This window comes from Marmota monax, unplaced genomic scaffold (assembly GCF_021218885.2).
Source record: "Marmota monax isolate L192 unplaced genomic scaffold, Marmota_monax_Labrador192_F-V1.1 WCK01_AAM20220418_F8-fsc00035, whole genome shotgun sequence".
Lineage (NCBI taxonomy): Eukaryota > Metazoa > Chordata > Mammalia > Rodentia > Sciuridae > Marmota > Marmota monax.
The window spans coordinates 1,466,613-1,490,914 of NW_026691961.1; the positions used below are offsets into that span (position 1 = coordinate 1,466,613).

At 36.1% G+C, this 24,302-nt stretch overlaps 2 protein-coding genes and 1 non-coding gene across 3 annotated transcripts in view; all 3 read right to left on the reverse strand.

Moving 5' to 3' along the window:
* The window catches only part of LOC124093507 (phospholipid-transporting ATPase ABCA3-like), an 82,286-nt gene extending 75,936 nt beyond the window's left edge, over positions 1-6,350 (reverse strand). Inside the window, 3 exon segments of the mRNA XM_046445970.1 lie at positions 1,363-1,627; positions 2,208-2,294; positions 6,120-6,350. Of these exon segments, the coding sequence (XP_046301926.1) occupies positions 1,363-1,627; positions 2,208-2,267 (325 nt within the window). The 5' untranslated portion in view covers positions 2,268-2,294; positions 6,120-6,350.
* A 1,746-nt stretch (positions 6,351-8,096) lies between these two features.
* Positions 8,097-24,302, reverse strand: part of LOC124093513 (phospholipid-transporting ATPase ABCA3-like) — a 134,432-nt gene continuing 118,226 nt past the window's right edge. The window contains exons 25-31 of the mRNA XM_046445981.2: positions 19,073-19,198; positions 18,623-18,817; positions 12,596-12,783; positions 11,848-12,018; positions 11,281-11,471; positions 8,620-8,693; positions 8,097-8,237 (exon numbers count right to left, since the gene is read on the reverse strand). Coding sequence (XP_046301937.1) covers positions 8,097-8,237; positions 8,620-8,693; positions 11,281-11,471; positions 11,848-12,018; positions 12,596-12,783; positions 18,623-18,817; positions 19,073-19,198 — 1,086 coding nt within the window. The remainder of the gene's footprint in view (positions 8,238-8,619; positions 8,694-11,280; positions 11,472-11,847; positions 12,019-12,595; positions 12,784-18,622; positions 18,818-19,072; positions 19,199-24,302) is intronic.
* Positions 16,004-16,109, reverse strand: LOC124093648 (U6 spliceosomal RNA). Its single transcript, XR_006852014.1, has one exon. It is a non-coding gene; the product is annotated as a U6 spliceosomal RNA (small nuclear RNA).

Consider the following 24,302-nt stretch of genomic DNA (forward strand, 5'->3'; position numbering starts at 1 on the left):
GTTTAGGAAACATGAGACCTTGGTGAGTATTTCATCCTGTAAAACATCTGCATTTAGTGACTGTGTTGGCTGGATACTTGCTTTACATTTGCATAAAAATGAGTCATTCCTATAAGTATCATAAAACAAAGGAATAGCCTTGCTTAAGGAAGAAAGTATGAAGTCAAATTATGGAAGTGACCCTGATTCTGGTGACCCTTGGATAATGTTTAGCCTGGGAGATGCCATGAATTCACAATAATTTTTCTTAAAAGCATGTACTTGAGGCAGCCACTAGAAGGATCCAGCCTCATGGACTATTTTTTGTGCCCAAACTTTAAATCTGACCTCTAGTTAGCAATGTAACCATTCCCCAAGGTTGATGGCATTCCATCATTAGATGAATTAAACACATTCCGGCTTCAGATGTGACTCCATAGGACCAGTTCATACTCTGATGCCATTATTCTTCCCTTTTAAAAATCATTCACCAATTTCCACAAATCTCAGGGCACTCACCAGGACGTGCATTTCTCTGGACTTGCTATTAATACTGGTAATTTATGGCCAGGGGGAGTATCCAATATTCTAGCACAAATCTGAGTACACTACTGTGTCTCGAAAGGGCTGGGGATGATATCAAGGATAACCCAATTTGTTTTGAAAAAAAAAAAAAAGTATTGTTTTTCTAGTCCAAAATGCTAACAGGTATGTTATTTTGTGATACAAACAAGGTATCAAAGAAACCTGTGATTGTTCCTTAGGGACTACTGCTGATGAGAAGTTATGATATGAAACTTCAGATTTATCAGTGTAAGAAGAGGGTAAATAGTAAGCATCTGTTCTTGGCTCCATGGGGGGAAAACGATTTTTTAAATTTATTTATTTATTTATTTTTTAATTTTTTTACAGGCACCTAGGCTGATTGCATAACTTGGCTATTGTGAACAGTACCACAATAGAGATAGATATCTCGTTTGTATGCTGACTTCATTTCCTTTTGGATATAAACCTAGGAGAGGTATAGCTGACTCATATGGTAATTCTTTTTTAAAAATATTTTTACATTATAATTAGTTATAGATGGCAGATGAATGCATTTGACACATCATAAATGGAGTATAATTTCTCATTCTTCTGGTGATACATGTTGTAGAATCACACCAGTCATGTAATCCTTTATGCACACATGGTAATAATGTCTGGATTCATTCTATTGTCCTTCTTCCCCCCTCCCCCCGATTTTTTAAATTTAACTCTCAAGTTTATAATATCATACTACAATGTTTTCCTTCGAAGGTGAATGCCCAATTAAAAAGATTACAAATATGTTTTTGCTAAAACAATTTAATAATGCTTTTTCAGAAAACCTTAATTTCTGACCTTTCAAATTCGTGTTTAAATCTCTTTTCACATTTTCAACAATATTCTGTACCACAATACTTTTGGAAGGCACGTAAGCCAATTCCCAAGGATAAGAAACAGTGACAGGAGATCTGATGAATGAAGGCAAATCATTGATGGGATGAGCATTGTAACTGAAAGGTCCAATCTTCTTTATGATAATAAACTTGCATATTGCCAAAAGTATAATACCAAATAAAATTGTCAGAATTATTTCCACAACTAAAGCCACAAGTTTCCGCCTCTATAAGAGTGAAAAAACAAGATTATGTTGATTTTCCTCAGAGATCATTAGGTACGCAAATAGCTAATTTGGGGGGGGGAGGGTGGGTAACTGGGGATTAAACTCGGGGGGCACTCAACTACTAACCCACATCTCCTGCCCTATTTTGTATTTTATTTAGAAAAAGGGTCTCACTAAGTTGCTTAGTGCCTCACCATTGCTGAGGCTAACTTTGAACTCGCCATCCTCCTGTCTCAACCTCTGGAGCTACTGAGATTACAGGCATGCACCACCATACCCAGTGGCTAATTTTTTTTACATTAACAAGATACTGCATAAAGAATAGATAGACAATAAGCACAGCTTTACTCTATGATAGTAGCAGTTTTGTGGATTGCCTTTTTTCCCCCTTTCTATAATCTGCTATTATTTCACTCTGTGGAGATTCTGTCTGGATCAGATAGCCCCAGTCCTGGATCTAAGAAAAGTAAAAGAATATAAACTTAAATTTAGTGATTAGGTTGTCAGAATTTCACCCAGTGGCCTTTGTACTGTATATACAATAGTGTATACAACAATAAATATAAACAATTCAACTTACCTTCAAAGTAAAATTCTTCCAGAGAAGAATCATAAGTTTTTTGTACCCAAACAAATTCATTCTTCTAAAAGGAGTGGAAGTTCAACTCTATGGAGGGAGCAAAGTTGTTTTTTTTTTTTTAAGAAAAGAAAATTAAGATTAATGACATGTATATTTTCAAAGAGTAAATTAAATTTAAATCACTTAATTTTCTAATCAAGTTTTAAAGATGACAATAAGAAAGAATAAGCATTTGAACTATTTGAGAAGTAGTTTATCCCTAATTTTTAATTTATTCAATATCTATGGAGATTCTAATATGTAAAAAATGTCAAATACAAAACAAAGATCAATGAGTTATTGAGGCAAGTTTCTAGGTTTGGAAATGACTGCCACTAACAAAATTGTTAAGACGAATGGATTCACAACAGACTAAATGTTTATGTCCCCCGCAAATTCACGTTAAATCCTAACAGTCAATTTGACAGTATTTAAAAATAGGGACTTTGGGATGTGATTTGAATGGAATTAGTGTACTTATAATAATGGTCCCAGAGAGATCCCTCATCCTTTACACTACACGAAGACATAAAGAAAAGACCACCATCTGTGAACCAGGAAAGGGACCTCCCAATACACTGAATCTGCCAGTAGGTGAACCTGTGATGTCCCAGCCTCCAAAACTGTGAGCAATAAATTTCTGTTTATAAGCCATGCATGCAGTCTTTGGCATTTTTTTAGAGCAGCAAAAATGAACTAAAGTTAGTTCTTATTAATTTATGGACTAATTTATGGATTAATTTTTATATTTTATAAACATTTGTTCTGCAAATTTGTGCCCTATTAGTAAAGGTGTATAATAGGAAACAAAACAAATAAAACCCATCCCTCATGGTGTGGATGGCACAGCAGGTTATGTTTAATACTAGGAATCTGAAATCAGACTGTTTAAATAAAAATCCCAGCTCTAACAATAACAATATAACCTGAACACCAGATTGAATTCTTGGGACTATGAGAAAGAGCGTTCAAATTCAGGACCAGATATATGAGACATGAGATTAGGATTTCACTTTATAATTAAAGATGAACCTGAGGGAGAGTGGCCTTTGCAGGGATTGCAATCTAGCCTCAAACCATCACAATCTTTAGATTGCAGTTGCCCTCAGCTGCCTGGCATAAAACAAGTTTCTCTGGAGAAAATAACATGATGCTAGAGTCAATTACACCTGCAAATACTCTTTCTGAATATAACACATACATAAAAACAGAAAATCTCTATTGCTACTTTCTTAAACTAGATGATAAGGACTCAAATCAACATCTAAAATGTCTGCCCATAAAAGCTAAAATCAAGAAAACATGTATGGCTACTCAAAGCTATCTACAGATTCAATGCAGTCACTATCAAAAGACCAATGGCATTATTCAAAGAACTGGAAAAAAAATCCTAAAATTCATATGGTCTCTCTCTCTCTCTCTCTCTCTCTCTCTCTCTCTCTCACACACACACACACACACACACACACAACTTTTAATAGCCAAAGCCATCTTTAGCAAAAAGAATAAATCAGAAGGCATTATACTACTTGACCTCAAAATATAACACAAAGTATCCAAAAGTACAGACACACAGACTACAGCCCAGAAGTAAATCCACACATTTACAGCCAAGTGATTTTAGACAAAGGTGCTAAGAACATGCATTGGAGAAAGGACAGTCTTTTCAATAAGTAGTGCTAAGAAAATTGGATATCCACAAGATAAACTCAAAATGCATTTAAAATGTAAATGTAAGACCTGAAACTACTAGAAGATAAAGAAAATGCTTAAGGATACTGAAAAAGGCAAAGGCTGTTTTTTTTTTTTTTTTGACAAGACCCAAAAAGCACAGGAAACAAAAATAAATAGAATTACACCAATCTAAAAAGCTTCTACACAGCTAAGGAAACAATTGGCAGAGTGAAGATAGGACCACAACATGGGCAAAAACACTTTCAAAGGGGTTAATATCCAAAGTAGATAAGAAAAAAAGAAACACAACAGAAAGAAAACAAATAATCAGATTTTTAAATAATTTGAATAGACATTTCTTAAAAGAAGACATATAAATGGCTAACAAGTCTATTAAAAAATAATATCAGAGAAATTCAAATTAAAACCAAAGTGAGATATCCCTTCATACCTATTAGAATGGCTTTTATCAAAAAAGACAGATACAGTCATTATCAAAAAACAGTACAAAAGTTCCTCAAAAATTAAAACTAGAACTATCATGTTCCAGCAATCTCACAACTAGTTTTATATTCAACAGAAATGAAATCATTATATGAAAGAGATCTGCAAATCCCACATTCATGGCAGTATTACAGTATCCAATATAGGTAATCAATATAAGCACTCATCAACTAATGAATGGATTAAAAATGTGTATATTATTCAGCTATAAAGAAAAATGAAATTCTGTCATTTATTAATATGTATGGAATTGGAGGTCATTATGTTAAGTGAATAAGCCAAGCAAATACCACACAATCTCACTTATACATGGAATCTAAGGAAGTGCAATTGTAGATTAGCAGGGGCTGGGTGGGGTAAGGGTGTTGTGGGGGTCAGAAGGATATTGGTCAAAGAATACAAAATTTCAATTACATAGGAGAAATACATTCAAGAGACCTATTATATGACATGGTGATTATAGCTAATAACAATGCACTATATTCTCAAAAGTTATTTAAAGTTTAAATGTTCTCACCACAAAAAGTATATGATGTTTGCATTTATTATGCTTAATTTAGCCCACTTTACGATTATACATATTTCAAAACACATTGTACATGCTAATCATTTTGTCAACTAAAAAGAAATTTAAAAAATTAAATTTTTGAAAAACGAAAAAAAAAAAGCCACAGATTGAAATAAAGTATTTTTAACACAGATATCTAACAAGAGATTTATATCCAGAGTATATAAATCACTGCTACAAGCCAGTATTAATTTTTAATGGGGGAAAAAAACCTGAACAGGAAAAATAGTTTAACATCATAAGCTATCAGTGAAATATAAATGAAAACTAAAACAAGGTATCTTGACACACACATGACAATGGCTAAATCAGTGACGTCAAAAAATGTTGTCAATCCTTTGGAGAGCATGCAGAGCAAAAAAGACTCATCAATCACTAGTGGGTGTCCAAGGAATGCCTTAGCAATTTCTTAAAGAAGTGAAATAGCTAACCAGTGGTTTTCAAGTAGTGGGGCAGCTTTGCCTCACATCCGGGGGACATTTAACAATGTCTGGTATCAACTAAGTAGAGGATGTGAAGTTGTACAGAATGGATCCTGCAACAAAGAATTCCATGCGACAAAATACAACAGTGCCAAAGTTGAGAAGCCCTGCTTATCCAATAATAAAATTAATTACACCCCTTGGTATTCATCTAACTCTAACAGGAACAAAAATATATATGGGGGGTTAGTAAAAGCCTTATACAAGAATGTCCTGGTAGGATTATTCCTAAGAGTCAGAAATTTGAATCATCCCCAATACATTGTGAACTAGTCAAAATAAAATTCCTGAGTCCATCAGTCTGATTAATTCGGGTTGTTCAGGGCGTGTGTGTTGGTTGGGTTTCTAGTGCTTTGTGTGTATATTTGTGGTTTTGGTTGGGAGGAGAGCACGTACTCATGAATTCCTTAAAGTTGAGACTCTGGGCTCCTCACATTCCTGCACTCCCAGTGCACGCCCTTCCGCCCGCACTTTGCCCTTAGCTTCAATCTCCTGCCTCAGGCCCTGTGGAGATGAGTGTGAGCGTTATCTCCATCCACTGCGCACGAGGCTGGATGAGACTCCTACAGCCGGCAAAAGGACCGTAACCAATTTCTACCGAGCTCCCAAACCTTCGCTTTCCCTAAGTCCAACAGGAATGCGCACCGTCTCTCACAAGTGGGTCTCCACAAGTGGGGGCACAAGGCCGGACGCCTCTCACACCCCGCCAGTGTGAGTCTGTCCGCGTACAGGGCGTGCCTTCCGGCTCCCACAGCGTGTGCTTTCGGGAGCAGCGGTAGAGCAGAGAAACTCCACCCAATCAAGTAGGAGCAGGAAAGGTCCCGAGGGCCCACTCTCCAACTGTTCAGGACTCACAACCCGCCTCCGCAGACGAGGGCAGGGGCGTTGCCTCGGCTTCGCGCACCAAAGATGCGGACGCAAATAGGGGCGTGGCCTCAGCCCGTGCACCAATCAAAAGCGCTGACGTGCGTAGCACGTGTGGGGGCCGGGGCTCGGTGTCCCCAGCGCGCGCACTCAAGGCTGCGCCTACTCCACAGTCCCTGTTTGCCCACCGGCTTCCACTATGCTGCTCTAGCCCACTAGAAGCAAAGGACATTGTTTCCTAGTCCCTTTACTGAGCCTGCGCTTTACCCAGACTTCCACCCGCTATGTTGCTTCAGCCCTTGTCCACTCAACATGTGGGACTCCCTACCCAAGTTTTCTAATTATCCTGATGTCTTCCCCAAGTACATTGGTGCCCCCTTCTCTTGGCATACTCCATCCACCTCCCCAGTAGCTCAGCTGCAAAAATCATAGGTTCGGGATTCTGTTAAAAGGCAAATTCACTCTGGCAATGTGCTGGGTATGAATTTATTGCCTCAACCCCAAATGGGAGCAGGACTATTGAACTGACAAGAGTTGACAGGAGAGGGCGCTAGAGGAACGCTGTAAAACAAGGAGCTTCTCCCAGGATGTTCCTTGGCATTTTGCCCCGCACCCCATGAGTGCGGATTCTTACTGAGTAATGCAGGTGCCTCGGTTGTTTGCTTTTGAGTGGAAGCCTGTTAATAACCCGGTAATGGTTCCTTTTCCCTTTTTAAAGACAAGAGAAATAGAACAGAGAATAACTTCAGAATATCACTTTATTACTTACAATAACCAACTGAGTATATAAAAATCTTGACAAGACACCCTAAAGTAGAGCAGCTTCTTACTCTTCGTTTTGCATTTCAACTATGCCTATCCTTTCTGTATGCTCATCTAACCGTGAATCCTGTGGGGAAATTACATTTCTCATGAAGCCTATGGGGAATCAATCGGCCCTAAAAAGAATGAGATCCCTGTTTTCTTTCAATTTCCTTCTTCTTTCCGTCTTAATTATAGGTGGGCCGAGAATAGGAAAGAGAACACTTTTTAAATCATGGGTTTTTTTCCTTTCTTTCTTTCTTTCTGTTCTTTAACTCCAAACGTTCTTGGTGCAAAGATTATATCTTGCAAATATAGAATTTTTTTTTGTTTGTTTTTCTTTCTTTGGGCAGGGGGATTACTGAGGATTGAATTTAGGGGCATTCAACCACTGAGCCATATCCCCAGCCCTTTATGTATTTTATTTTAGAAACGGGGTCTCACTGAGTTACCTAGTGCCTTGCAGTGGCTGAGGCTGGCTTTTAACTTGTGGTCCTCCCAGCTACAAATTTAGAATCTTGGTTTGAGTTTTAGAAATAATAATCCAACTTGCATCTTAATCTTTGAAACAATATAAACGTGTGTATTTAAACCCCTCTTATCCATAACCAGCTGCTAAAATATGATGTTCTTGCTCTTCAGACTGTCTCATAAGACAGCACCATTATTTTCCATGTTTCTATTCAAATATTCAGAATACTCAGGAATAGGAGTCTTTGTCCTCACCCTGATAAATTCTGCTCTTTCATATTTCTAGGACGGAAAATAGGATAGTTCGCCTAATGGCTATAAATCTGTGCATGTGAGATATATAGGCCACTCATCTAAATCTGCAAAGAAGCGGGCAAACTTTCTCTTTTGGGGAACTCTTTATTGCATAATTATATTTACACCAAGATATACACACAGAGAAATGCTCCTTTATGTATCCAGGAGGTGACCGGTGGCAACTGAATCTCATTGTGCTTGCTTTTCAGAGCCACCTGCTGGTTTATCTACATTAGCAAAGGTCAGGAAGACTTGTTCCAGTGTTATCTGACTGACTGAATAGTCTTCTAAATCGAATTGCTCTTTGGCTTTCTCCAAAATGCCAAACACCTTCAACAACAATGATAAAAATGTGTAGTTACCATTGCAATCTCCCCTCCAGTACTCAACCCAGATGAGCCTCCCATCTCTTCCACAACTTAACAAAAGTTAATGATAAAGGCTAGAGCCACAGAAGTGAGAGATGATAAATAGAAAAAAAAAATAGGTAATTGAGAAGCTGAGAGGAGGGAGTTCTCTGTCCCCATTTTCTTGTTGGGTTAACAGTACGATTTGGGGGGCCGAAATCAGTCATTAAACTCAAGGAGTATTTGAAAAGTAGCCTTAAGGCTCTGATGACAGAATCCCAAATACTTGACAGAATCCCCAATACTTCCCATCATTAGTGCTCTCTTAGCCTATAGCGTTAGAAGGGTATGGGTGCTCCCATCACCTTTCCCCAGCTATTTTCCTTGCTGGGAATATAGAAGTTAAGGACCCCTTGAGTCTCCTGCTTCAAGGCACTACCTAAGAAAGGAAAACAGAACAAGAGAATAATTTTACAGATTTAAAAACTGCTAAATATTGCTACATTTACTTAATGTTATATACGGTGGAGATGAATATACAGGATTTATACAAAAGGGAGCATGATCCAATAACCCACTCTTTTTGCTATGCATGATATGATGCATCATTACATTATTTATTTCAGATCTCTCTTTTTATAGTGTAGAGGTGCTCACAGCTATAAATTTCCTTTAGTACTGCTTTCACTATATTCCACAGATGCCGATATGTTGTGTTTCCATTTTTATTTGATTCTAGGAATCTTTTAATATCTCCCCTGATTTCTTCAGTGACCCACTGTTCATTCAAAAATGTATTATCCAATTTCCATGTGTTTGTGTAATTTCTGTAGTTTCTATTGCTGTTGATTTCTAGTTCCATTCCATTAAGATATGATAAAACCCAAGAAATTATTTAAAAATTTGAAGCATTTTTCTAAGACTCACTTTACGACATAAAATATTTATCTGTTTTGGAAAAAGTTCCATGAGCTGATGAAAAAACTATGTATACTTCCACAGCTGTTTGCAATATTCTGTAGATATCTACTAAGTATATTTGATCTATATTGTAATTGAACTCTGATGTTTCTTTATTAGTTTTTTTGTCTGAATAATCTGTTGGTGAGAATAGGGTACTGAATTCTACTGTTTTAGGGTCTGTTTCCCTCTATGTCCAGTAGTGTTTGTTTTATAAAATTGGGTGCTCCAACATTTAGTGAGTATATATTTCTAATCATAATATCTTTTTGAAGGGATTGTTCTCTTCATCAATATATAATCAATACCTTCTTTGTCTCTCCTAACCAATGCTTTTATTTTTGGTCTATATACTTCTCTGAGAAGTACAAACAATTTCTCCAGCATCAGCCTGTTATATAGATTCCAGATCAGTTATGTTTAGGCTGCCTTTCTGCACTGTGCTAATTTCTGTGCTAGTCATGCTTACTAGGTGTCTCAATTTCTCCACTACCCTTTCCCTTTGCTGTGCTGCTGTGCACTTGGTAATGAGGCTTTCTTTCTCAACCTTTGTTCTATTATCCAGAGTATCTGGGTTTCTCCAAGTCTCTGTCTGTCCACTATTGAACTATAGCATTTTTCCAGTCTTTCCACCTTGTTGAATACTGCTCTCTAGTGTTTTGCTTCCAACTTGTGGAGAAAGAGGTGATTTTTTTTTCTAATCCACCATACTGAAACCTTGACCCTTGACATTTTTTATAGGCATATCATAGTCACAATGACCACTGATTACCTTCCCACACAAACTGTTCTACCATCTATTTTTTTAAAATATTCTTAGTTGTAGATAGACATAATGATTTTATTTTATTTATTTTTGTATGTGGTGCTGAGGATCAAACCCAGTGCCTCACATGTGCTAGGCAAGTAGGCCCTCTACCTCTGAGCCACAACCCCAGTCCCCATCTATTTTTATCTATTTTATAATCTCCATTTCTACTGTATAATCAATCATGTCATTTTTCCTTGCAAAGAAGATAAAATTCCTACTCCTTAACCTAATTCATAACAGACATTTCTGTTACATTTTATTCAGCCTGACAAAGCTAAGATGAAAACCCACAATGACTGAAATCCTTGACACGTATCTTGCATTGTACCATATTGGCAAAAAGTGCTTAGTGAATTTGTTACTCAGAAGGAAAAGGGTTCTTGAGAAGAGAGAAACACTTGGTAGATCTTTTTGCATTTTTAAACTATGTTCTGACTAAGACAAGAAAGGGCTAGAATTACCTTTTTTTTAGTACAGGACAAAATACCTTAAGACTTTTCATGGTACATATTAAGCCTTAATCCCCAGGGACTTTATGGAGGTAATTAAGTTTGTATGAAGTCATAGGGTGAAGCTCCTATTCCACTATGACTGGTATCATTTTAAGAAAAGAAGATACACCAGAAATGTATGTGGATAGAAAAGAGTCCTATAAGTAAGAGAGGCTTCAGTAGTAACTAGACCTTCTGACATTTTATTAGTAGGCTGCCAACCTCCAGAACTGTAAGAAGACAAATGTTGTTTAGGCCACTCAGTCTGTGACATTTTGTTGTGGAAGTTGTGGCAGACTAATACAAATGATGTTCAAAGAATAAAAATTATTCTCAAACTTCCAGGCTGGGGTTATGGTTCAGCAGTAGAGTGCTTGCCTTGCACGTGCAAGGCCCTGGGTTCGATCCTCAGCACCACATAAAAATGAATAAATAAATTAATAAGTTATTTAAAAAGGAAAAGTAAAATGTCTGTTAAAAATTATGCTCAATCTTTATAACTTTAAATTTTATGACATGAGATAATAAATCATATGACAAGAGATTGGTGAACTTCTGTTTTGTTTCCTGCAAACTTCTTAGCATAATCAGGTACAAAAGACTTATAGGGACATAAATCTCCAAAAGAACTCATTGAAGGGAGGTTGAAAGTAGCAATAACTCATAGCAAACAGTTGTTAGAAATACAAAATATATGTATGGCAAGAACAATAAATATGACTTTACCATTTCACTAACAAAGTTATTAGCGCAACCTGACTTACCTCGGAAAGTACTGGCAATAAATATTTTAAAATCCTCTATTATATTTTGGTCTGTACCAGTCTTGAACTTGACAAACATGGTATAAACATCTCCAAACTTGTTCTTGAGGTGTTGAGGGCTGCCCAGGCACCTGAACTTTCCCTGCACCATAATGGCCAGCCTGGTACAGAGAGCCTCACATTCCTCCATACTAGAAAAACAAGACACCAGAACAATGTAAGGCTAAAAACGTCTCCAGTGGAGGATATTCTGTAATTCAAACATTCCTATATTGTGATTCTCTTTTAAATGGGAAGTTTCATTTGCCTATCATCAGGATCACAGGAAATAAAGATATTTTCAAATTCAAAATAGCAGAGGATCAAATCCTCAAATGGAATACCTGAATTTCCCCTCACTAGTTAACCAAATAAGGATTCCAGCTATTCCTTTCATTAGGATTCCATTCATAAGGAGCTCACATACTTGGAAAATTTATTGTCCAGTATTCTTGTCCCCAAATAATTCTCCATTTTAATTATTACAACTCTTCATAGTCTTCAACCAGACTTCCCACTGAACCACACCTGTGAGAGGTCAAGATGATAACTTTGCCACTCTCACGTGTCTTTGTCACTATGTTCCAGAGCAGGCGCTGGGCTACTGGGTCCATGCCAGTGGATGGCTCATCCAGGAACACAGCAAAGGGTCTTCCCATTATGGCAACAGCAGTGCTCAGCCTACGTTTGTTTCCTCCACTTCATGGCCAAGGAAGGAGAGAAAAAGTGGGAGAAGCACATTAAGGCATACAAATCAGTAATTTAATATACATCTGTTATTTATAAGAAACAATTTGCTAAGGTTTCCCAAAACTGAGTTGCAGGAAACAGCAGAGTCAAAAAAAAAAATGCTAGCTATATGTGACTCTGTCAAGTCATGAGATACAAATCCAGATATATAAATCAACTCATTTCATTTGAAGTATAGAAAGATGACTTTTGTGTACCTAATTCATTTCGATGATATTTACTAGTGAAATTCATTATTCTAGGAATTCCTCAGGATTACATGGTGGCCAGGCCAAAACAAAGAATCTCATATCTGTGCTTATTTGGGAGACAAAAAACCATAGCAAAATAGGGAAAGAGTGCTGCCTTTTATAACTCAATGGCTACGATTCAAATAGAAGGTTTTTGAATTTCATCTCTGCAGCTTTGTTGCTAGCATCTAAACCTATTATTTCACAGTCATTCCTTGTTTGTCAGTATAGCTCAGGTTAATGTGAGTATTTCAAACACAGGGAGGCTCTAAAAACTAAGCTGCATAGTATCTCACCTCAAAGTTTGAGTACGCTTGTTAGCATGGGGTTGCAGATTTAGCAATTTCAAAATGTCGTTCACATAAGAGTTAATGTTGTTCTCAGGGATCCCCCACAACCTGGCATACATTATCATCGTTTCCTGAACAGTCATGTGATCCAGCAAGGCATCAAACTGTGGACAATAACCAATTTTTGACCTTACCTAAAAGAAGAGAACAGCATTGGACATAAATCAATTATCTCATTGAGAATTGAATAATCATGGATGACATAAAAGACTTAAAGTTCCCTAGGCCATTCCTCTAAGAGGGTTTGATGCCTCACAGAGTTCTTGCAAGGAATTTCTTGTCATTCAGTGGTTACAGATTCACCGTAGTTAGAAGCTACTGTCACGTGTTAGGATTGTAAGTGTACAAAAACGTATGCATTCAGGGTAAGTTTTCATAAAACAAAGTTTTCTTCCTATCATATACCATAGACCAGATCCAAAATAAATTTAAAATAATTAAAAATTAAAGCAATATACCATGCACATATTTATCTGAAGAGGAATGTAAAAGAAAAAGGTTAGTCTAACAATGACTCAACCTGTAAAAGAAAGAAGTCTGATTACCCTAAGCAGCAAAAGAGATGTAAAATTAATAGTAATAAGTCTGGAAGTAATAATTAGATGAACATTTTTGATTCGTGGGGTCTTATTTTCTATAATATGTCTTCATGAGTTCAATCTCAAAGGATGCCAGGATATGGAAATCAAAGACTGTTATAGAAGGACTGCAATACATAGGTTAGGTTTGTTCAAATTCTACTCTTTGTTGGTAATGATAGATGGATGGCTTATCAACAGGGTCCTACATCTCTCTTTTGTGTGTAATGTGGCTTTATGAGAATTACCTAAAAGAGTTGAGCAGAGTTGGGATCCTAACTCTTATTTCAGTCACATAGTAATCATAAAGAAAGTCTTAATACAGTACAGAGAATGATGAATATGTTTAGAATTTCCATACATTTGGAAATTTGAAACGAATGTCTAAGAGTAAACCCTTAATTCATGGGTTAAGGGAACTCAATACAACTTACAAAATATTTTAAGCAATATGAAATATATTGAAGAGGCCACTTTCAAACAAGGAAGAGTAATAAATGAGTTAAATAAATGATTAAGAGGTCAACTCATAAAGCTATTAAAAAGAAAACAGATTCATTTTATTGAATGTTAGATTCAGTTTTTCAGAACAATCCTTTTGAGGAAATCATTGAAAAATCCTATACAAAACATATTTTGATATCTCTTTAACCCATTGAAAACTCATAACTATGATGCAACTAAATTTGAAATAAAAAAAATAAAAAATTCTACAAGAATGTGTTTGAAAATTTGAAACTGAACTCCAAATGATATCATGGTTTAATAAAAACTCACAATGAAAGAAGACTGAAAATTGAATGAGTTAATCAATAAATTCATAAAGCTAAAAAAACCCAGCACTTCTTTTCAGTTCATTTATAACTAGGTTTATAAGGTCAAATTCCTTGACAAAAACAACAAAACAGCCTTGATAAAATACCTTAAAATATTTTTAACTTTTTAGTGCATTATAGTTACACAAATTAGTGGTTCATTTTGACATATTCATGAATGCATGTAAAATGTTTGACCCACTTCATTCCCCAGTGCTTTACCTTTCCCTATCCTCCCCCTCCCCACGATTACCTTCCTTTACCTCCACTGGTCTTTAACATATTTCAAAACATAGAAGTGCTGACATGATAAGTAATTAACAGGTCAAATATTTTTTAAACAAATATCAAGAGCATACATTAATAATCCTAATGTCAAAGTCGTGTGTGCCCTGAAGACATTTGAAGATTTAGAGGAATATAAATTTTGGTTTTGACTTAGAAAGAAAATTTAAGAATCTTTCCAAAATAAAGGCATCTATTGGGAGAGTCTTCCCATGATAATCAGGGATTTCAAGAGATAAGGATACAAAGGATGAATCTGTGTTGTATAAGTTTACAATATATGTGAAGGTTCTGCCAAAGACTACTGTCAAAGACTAAAATAAAAGGAAAGCTAACTCATTATACCTCTCAGGATAAGAGGGTTTAACCCAGGCACTGAGCCAAACCTTTAGATATAATTTTCAGTAACTTTCACCACATTACCTAATGTGTGACAGAAAATCCTGAACTATAAATTTAAAATGCTCTAAAATTCTGAAAATGTTCATCTCCCTAGCAGAGGAAAACCCAAACTTCTCCCCCCTTCATGGAAAACCCTCTTGTTTATTTGATTAAACAAAAATAAAATGAACTGCATAGGAATAATTTTAAAGTCTAAAGAGACACCAACTTTGTTTTAAGGCTGTAGTAGCTGTTACAGCATCTCCTTGCTACCTTCCCCAGCCTTCTCTGTGGACCACAGTGACACATTCAGAAGCCTGTTAGCTAATTCAGGAGTTTTTGAACACTTTTTCGTAAGTTCTTCATCTGGTCATTTCCTGTCATGCCTATGGCCTGCAATATTAACATTTAAGATTTAAAAGTAAACGCCAAAAAGGGGAAGGGGGAAATAAAAACAAAGAAAACCCCACTTTTTCCTACTAAAGGTTTTGGGGGAAATCTTGATTTCCCCACCCATCCACTGAAATAATGGGGTTGGCATTCCCGAGGCCAAGACCACTTAAAAAGTGGCAAAAGGTATTTGTCACCCCAACAGTCTGCTTTCTGAAGCCAGAGAAGTTATTGTGGTGGTGCATATTTCTCCTATCAGTTTGCCTGGAACAAAAATAAAAATTAGAGGTTTAATGTAGTCAGTATGACTAACACCATGCATAAGACCTGTGTTAGAATCCCCCAATCCTGCATTTACTTTTCCTTTAAAACAACAATAACAACAAAACAAACAAACAAACAAACTCACTCCACCAAGTCAGATTCTATTAAAAAAAATTAAAGCATTTTACTGACCAGGCATGAGAGCTAATGGACAGTATTAAACAAGATTCATAATAAAAGAATACTAACAACCTTCCCACACAACTGACTATACCTATCATGCTAGTTAAAAACATCCCTTTACCCACGCACCCTCATCTGCATTGACTTTAGGGAAAAAGGGGCGGGGAATGATTCTTACCACCCTAAACATAAGGAAACCCCATAAATGTGAAAAAATCTTCCTCTGAAGACAACTACATAGACTGCTAGAAATATAAAGAACTATTACAGAGTTGGTTATTTAAAGAAAGTAAACACTTTGCTACACATGCCAACATTCAGCCAGTGTGCTCTAAGATAGCCTTAAGAAAAAAAAAAAATACTACCTAAGCTCAAAAGTTAATACAATCATTAAAAGGAAAACTTTTAGAACCATTGCAGGTTAAATGATGATGGAAAACATCTCAGTAGGCTGGCCTAAAAATATGGAACACTTCATGAATTTGCGTGTCATCCTTGCACAGGGGCCATGCTATCTTCTCTGTATCATACCAAATTTAGTATATGTGCTACCGAAGCAAGCACTCAAACTCTCTTCTTTTTGAAAGGTCTCAAATTACTCTCAAATATAATGTTTTAGAGGCAGCGTAACATAGATTCAAAGAATAATTGAGGGGTTGGGGATATAGCTCAGTTGGTAAAGTGCTTGCCTTGAATGTACAAGGCCCTGGGTTCAATCCCCAACAGAAAGAAAGAAAGAAAGAGAAAGGGGGGGAGGGAGGGAGGAAGAAAGAGTTAAAAAAAAAGAATAATTCAGTGCACAAGTTAACAAGTAACCAAAAATGACAAATACCCGAAATGACAGACAACAGAAACAATTCTTTGATAACCTTAGATATTGCAATTAGCATTCTCCCATGAGAAAACTACTATGTTTACTCATTTTAGTAAATAAGAAACTAATTTTAATATCTCCCAATTTATTCTGAAGAATTCTAAACACAAAAGAAAACCTGAAAGTACAATGAATGCACTTAAAACCCTTAAAAAGATCTGTTGCTAAAAAAATAAATGAAAAATTTGACAATATCTAAGCAACAGAAAGCATATACACTTAGCTGACTAAAATAAAAGAACATCTAAAAATGAGAAATACTATATCTGAAAAGACTGCATAAACTAAATGACTGAATTTAACAAGATTAGATATAGCTGAAGAAAGCATTATGAATTGGAAAAACTCAGAAGAAATTACCTTGAAGGCAGTATAAAGAGATAAAATATGGAAAATCTGAAAGCAAAGATATGGAGAATATTATAAAGATATCTGAAAAATAACTGGATTCATAAAAGGAAAGAAGAAAGAGAATAAAGCAGAAGAAATATTTTAAAAACAAAGAAGGAGGACTAGGGATATGGCTCAAGCGGTAGCGCGCTCACCTGGCATGTGTGCGGCCCGGGTTCGATCCTCAGCACCACATACCAACAAAGATGTTGTGTCTGCCAATAACTAAAAAATAAATACTAAAAATTCTCTCTCTCTCTCTCTCTAAAAAAAAAAACAAAGAAGGAAATGTAGGATAAAAGAATGCCAACAAATCTTCAAACAATAAATATAAAATCTGCTCCTCCAATACACCATAGTGTGAGTGCTGCAAAGCAAAGACAAAGAGAAAATACCAAAAGCCCCTCTCTCCCCAAAATAACACTACTTTCAAAGGACCAAGTGACAGATAACTTTATCAGAAGTCAAAGGAATCAAGAGGGAAATAAGAGAGGAATAATATTTTCAATATGCTGAAAGACAGTAACTGGTCTTTTAGTCACCTTTTACTTTGCTGTGACCAAAATACCTGATTAGAGCAGTTCAGAGGTGGGAGAATTTATCTGGATCTCATGGTTTCAGAGGTCTCAGTCCATACACAGCCAATACATTGCTCTGGAACTGGGTGAAGCAACACATCATGGGGAGAAAGGCCCAGGGAGGAATGCTGCTCAACTCATGGTGAGGGGGGGAGGAGAAGAGGAAGAGAAAGAGGAAGAGGAGGACCACCATGAGAAAAAAGAGGAGGAGGCTTAGGCAGAACAACCCATCTAGGGCACACCCCCAGTGACCCATTCTCCTCCAAACATACCCCCAACTGTCTATGGTTGCCACCCAGCAGTTCACTCAAACTAGGATGAATTAAATAGGTTAGAGTTTTCATAATCCAATAATTTGCCTGTGAATACTCCTACATTATTAACTGGAGCTTTTGGGGGATACCTCATATCCAAACCACAACAATCACCAACCTAGACTGTAGACTCTGAAAAACATACATTTTTGGGATAAACAAAAAATAACTTGAAAATTAAACAATATACTTCCATGGGTCAAAAAGAGAGTTTTAAGAATAAGTTATGTAATATTTTTAATATGATGAAAATACAACTATGAAAATTTGTGGGATGTAGGTAAAGCAATGCAGAGACAAATTTATAGCATTACATGATTTTACTGGAAAAGAAGAGCAAAAATAAACCCAAATCAATATCAAATATGAACATAATTGATAATATCAGCAAGTACTAGAAAAATTGGAATCCCCAAACACTGATGGAGCAAATGTAATGTAGTGCAGCCACTGTGAGTTTTGGGTCAGGTAAGTTGTGATTCTCTGTATTCACTTCTCAGCATCTACAGTTTTGGTGGTAATGCTTGGCCCTATAATCTCATTTCTCTTATGATCTAAAAAGTTTTTTTCAGTTTGTTGAGATTTTTACTTGTTAAGATCAGAGCAGCAAACTTCTTAAATACTGGACCAGAAACTACAAGTCAAATTTATTTTTTATAGATCAAGCACATTATCTGGAATATGTTAGAAGAACTGTTGAGAGAACTTGTCTATTCTTGACTTAGATTCTCAGGGTAAAGTGATTTTTCCTACCTGAATATCTTTCCCTAAGAATATATTTCTCTCTCCAAAATGCATTGGCTGAGTCCCCAGAATCAATATCAATGCCTATAATGATTGCCATCTGTGATCTCCCTCCACTTGTCTGTTACCTGCACTCCCAAGTTGACATGCTTCTCACAGACACTAATTGAATCTTACCTTTAGGATATTTTTGGTGATGCTAAAACCTTTAATGAACACATCTCCAGAAGTAGCAGTATGTTCTCCAGTCAAAATTTGGAAGGTAGAAGTTTTTCCAGCCCCATTTAATCCAAGCAATCCAAAACACTCCTCCTCTTGGATGGCAACAGAGATGTTTCTCACAGCCAGAATGGGTGGACATTGAAAATATATCTTAAAAATAAAGAAAACACAATACAAATTTACACACACATATACATACACATGTGAATGTATGTATTTGTGTGTATAGATATGTATTATACATGTAGGTGTATATATGTATACTTGCCAAATATAATCAATACCTTGGGCCACCATGGACCTCAGAGGGTTTCAGAGAATCTACTAGGAGAACACCCGTAGACCTGTAGATCCCACAGAACCACATGGATGAAGCTAGCATTGCTGACCACTGAATGATGTTACCTTGGTGAGTTCTTTAATAACCACTGTGGAATTCAGTGATTCAAGAGGCTGCTCCACGATTCTCTGTCTCTCATTTTGTACATCTTCATCGTCAGATTCCCCAGAAAATTCTTTGGACACTGTTTCCTATGACAAAAATCAGTGGTGGATATCTTTGAAGCACCTGGCCTAGACTAGTTGAATTTAGGGAGGCAAAACAGGAGGATGATTTCTATTGAATATGGAAAATGACAAACCACAAAATAGTGTGGCCTGGGGAGAGGGAATGAAGGAGAAGGAAATACATGGATCCTTTCCCAATACATTCTTTCCCAGTGACAAAACAGGCCCCCAGCAGGAGATATCTCTCAAGTCTGGAATGACAGTCTCTGGAAAGAAGCCAAAGCATTGATCCTTCCCAAAACAAATCCTTTTTCAGATACTGACTGCTGACCCCAGACCCTCCATCTGGCCCAATAAAGATAAACCCCAGGCACTGATGGCTAACCCCAGACCACGCCCATCTCACCCAATAAAACAGATCCCAAATTCCTGAGTGCCCAAACTGACATGCTCATTAAGTCACCTCTCAGTGTAACCTATATAAGTGCAGACTCCCCCTTTGGCCAGTGGCTCATTTTCCACCAGGAAAGTGGGTCCATCAGAGGTGTGATTCTGTCCCTGAATAAAGGCTTTTGCTAATCTGTAAAGTTTGCATCTGGCCTGGTCCTTTTGTGCTAGCAACTTCAATGATGTAAATACAGAAAGTTTGAGCCATTTCCAAGAGACTTCCTACACATTGCTTCAGCTCTCATATATAAACTTACTCCCTATTTCCAAAGTTCAAAACCAGGCTCCCAGTCATGAGCAAGCAGCATGTTCTCATCAAGGTAGAGACCACAAAAAAAAAAAAGTTAAACCACAACAGATGTCAGAAATTGTGGCCAAATGTCACTTATTAATAATAAAATATATTCTAGAAGGTGTGTGTGTGTGTGTGTGTGTGTGTGTGTGTGTATGTGAGATATATTCTTAAAATAGGGGAAAGATTAACTATTTTCTTAGAGAAAAAGGGAAACCAGGAACAGCTTTATGCAGGAAATGTCTGAGTTAAATTGAAAAAAAAAATAAAATAGGAATTTATCAGAAGACTGTATACGGGGTAAAAATGGGAGTTCATAACCCACTTGAATCAAATGTATGAAATAGATATGTCAAGAGCTTTGTAATGTTTTGAACAACCAATAAAAAAAAAGACTTATAATGGGAAGAGAGAGGATGAGTTGGGCACTCCATATAGCCGAAAGGCAACTCTCAACTTGTGCCATAGTTCTTTTTTATTTCAGTCTTCTTTTACTTTAAACTTTTTATTTCAAAAGAATTGTGATTATAGAATCTTTATAGCACTGTTCCAGTATACATTTTACCATTTTCCTAACACTTATATATATATAACATTGGTACATTGATCAAAACTAATAAATCAACATTGGTTTAATTATCTAAACTACAGATATTACTCAATCTTAGTGCAAAATAGCTTGAATACTTTTGAAGGATATGGAACAACAACCCCCAGAGAGAAAGGATGGGTCCCAGGTGGAGAAGGCAAACAATGGGCTCTGGGCTCTGGACTTTCATCCCAGTAACAATGGGTTCCAACTTTTTTCCTGATTTAGACTTTGAACCTGCACACCTAGTTTCCTGACTTCCAGCAGCATGTCTAGGACTCTGATGATTAAGTCACACTAAATATTCTGCTACGATTAACTCTAACCAAAGTGTATAAAAGAGAGATCCCCCCTCTTGTAACCAGTTTCCATTTTCTCCCCTAAAAATGTGCCATTCCACTGCTGCTTAATAAAGAAAGCTTGCTGATCCATTGAGGTCTGCTCCTCTTTCAGTTCTTTTTGCTTACAACTTTGAATGTCAATTTTAGTCTAAGCTATTGAAAAATAACAGCCAAGTACATAAGTCATAAATCTACATCTTAATGAATTTTCACAAGGTATGCAGCTTACAATAATACCAGTGAAACCATCCTAGATAAATAAAAGAACATTACCCCCCAAAGGAACTATGATTCTGATTTATAACACCATACATACTTATTACATGTTAGTTTTACCTGTACTTGAACTTTATTTAAGTGAAATTTTATTGCATATAGATTTGTGTCTAGTTTCTTTTGTATAATATCATGTTTGTGGAATTATTCTATGCTGTTTACACGAGTTACAGGCTCTTCCTTCTCATGATTGTACTCTATTGTAAAAAAAATAGACATTTTTAATCCATTATAATATTGATAAACATGTGATTTTCTTCCTTTTCTATTATGGATAATAGTATATGAACATTGTTAGAATGTCTAGAACTACATGTCTTTTAGTGGGCAAATAGTATTTATTTCCATTGGGTATCCACCTAGAAGGGAATGCTGGGTCATAATGTTGCATATGTTAATAGGCATATAAAGGATGCTTTAGAAGACAATGCTAAGCAGTTTTCCAAAGGGGTATCAACTTACATTCCTAATTGTTCTGCATCTTCAACCCTTAGCATTTTTGATGGGTATACCATAATGTCCCTCAGTGGCTTTGTACACCTTTACATATGTTTATCAGACATTTGGAATTTTTTTGGTTGTGTGTGAAGTCAGTGTCCAAGTCTTTGAAATTGGATTGTCTGCCTTCTTCTCACTGATGTGTAATTAAAATTTTCTTTCCACTCTGTGACTTGCCTTTTTACTCACTTAACAGTGTCTTTGTGTGGCTCAGTGGTCAAGCTATTTTCTACATTTTTTCTAAAGCTTTACTGTCTTGCCTATTATGTTTAGTTCACAAAAAGAGTCATCCATCTACAACTGTAAGGAAGGAGTTAGAGTTTATTACTTTTCCACATACATAGTCAACAGAAGGAACACCATTTTTTTGAAAACATCCTTTCCCCATTGCATTATATGTCAGCTTCGTCATGTCAGATGACCACATATTTGTGTATTTATTTCTTTATATTCTATTCTAGTTATTCTCAGAATTAAGTTGCACCAGAAATACTTAGATGGCATGTTAAAACATGGAATGTTGATTTATACCACAAAAGCTTCTAATTCACTAGGTCTGGGATGAGGGCCAAAACTTTGCATTCCTAACAAATTCCTAGCTGAAGAAGATAGCAACACTTAAAGAAAAGTGTGTGGTTCTTTTATTATTCATATTGTTTACTGATGCACTATTCTATTTGTCTGTCTTCATTACTCATTTATTTTAAAGATTCTGGCTTTTTATTTCGCAATATTTGTTCCAATACTTATCTATATATTTGTTTAAATTATTATAGTCGTGATCTCTTTTCAATTTTTATGCATATCATTTCTTTTTCATGCCTTATTACACTGACTAAACCCTGCAGAAAACTGTTATAGAGAATTGGGAATGCTTACATTATTCTGACCTGGAAGGAAGACTTTCAAGAATTACAATATTTGCTGCATATTTTCATAGCTGTTATAGATACTTTTATCAGACTGAGAAAATTCCCTTCTATTTTTAGTTTCTCTTGAAATTTATAATTAACTGGATTTTATAAAATCATTTTACTAGCTAGTCATGGTGGTGTATGCCTGTAATCCCAGCAGCTTCAGAGGCTGAAGCAGGAGGATCATGAGTTCAAAGTCAGCCTCATCAATAAGTGAGGTGCTAAGCAACTCAGTGAGACCCTGTCTCTAAATAAAATACAAAACAGGGATGGGGATGTGGCTCAGTGGTCAAGTGCCCCTGAGTTCAATCCCAGGTACACACCCACTCCCCTAAAATCATTTTACTAAATTTTTCAAAATTTTATTTTTTTCTCATTGTCCATATTTTATGATAATGTGGTGATTGATTTTATAATGTTCCACTATTCTTACATTTTTGGAGTATACTTTGCCAGATCATGAATTCAAACCACTAATATATTTGTTAAGAATTTTTGCATCTAATTGGTAAAACCACTCTGAAAAGCAGTATGGAGATTCCTTAGAAAACTTTAAATGGAACCACTATTTGACCCAGTTATCCACTCACTGGTGTATACCCAAAGGACTAAAAATTAGCAGTACTATAGTGACATAGGTGTATCAATGTTTATAGCAGCTCAATTTACAATAGCAAAACTATGGAACCAGCCTAGATGCCCATTAAAAAATGAATGGATAAAGAAAATGTGGTATATTTAAACAAGTGAATATTACCCAGCCATAAAGAGAAATGAAATTATGGCATTGGCCAGTAAGTGGATGGAACTGGAGAATATCATGCTATGTGAAATAAGCCAATCCCCAAAAACCAAAGGCTGAATATTCTCTCTGATATGTGGATACTAACTCACAATAAGGGGGCAGAGGTTAGGGAAGAACAGAAGTACTTTGAATTATACAAATGGGAATGAAGGGGGAACGGGAATAGGAAAGATAGTAGAATGAATCATACATTACTTTCCTATGTTCATATATGAATACATGACCAATGTAATTCTATCTCATGTACAACCAGAAGAATGGTAAGTTGTGCTCCATGTATGTAAAATATGTCAAAATACATTTTACTGTCATGTATAACTAAAAAGAACAAAAAAAGGATTTTTTTGGCCTCATAAGAAAATAGAACAGGAAAAAAAAAACAGTGAAATGGAAAAAAATATGCAACAAAGAAGTAAAAATTTACGAAGTGGGTGTTCAGGAGAGATTAATAAAATTGGTAAACAGTTTAGTAAGGCTAATCAAAAAATGTGGCATATATACACAATAGAATATTACTTAGCAATTAAAGAGAATAAAAGCCATGGCATTTGTGGGTAAATGGATGGAGTTAGAGAAGATAATGCTAAGAGAAGTCAGCCAGTCCTCAAAAAACAAATGCCAAATGTTTTCTCTGATATAAGGAGGCTGATTCACAGTGGGGAAGAGAGAGGGAGGAGCATGAGAGGAACAGATGAACTCTAGATAGGGCAGAGGGGTGGGAGGGGAAGGGAGGGGGGCATGGGGCTAGAAACGATGGTGGAATATGATGGACATTATTATCCAAAGTACATGTATGAAGACATGAATTGGTGTGAATATACTTTGTATACAACCAGAGATATAAAAAATTGTGCTCTATATGTGTAATGAGAATTGAAATGCATTCCACTGTCACATATAAATAAAAAATTTAAAAAAGAAATACAAAGTTTATAAAATAAAAAGGGAATAAAATGGGGGTTGAGT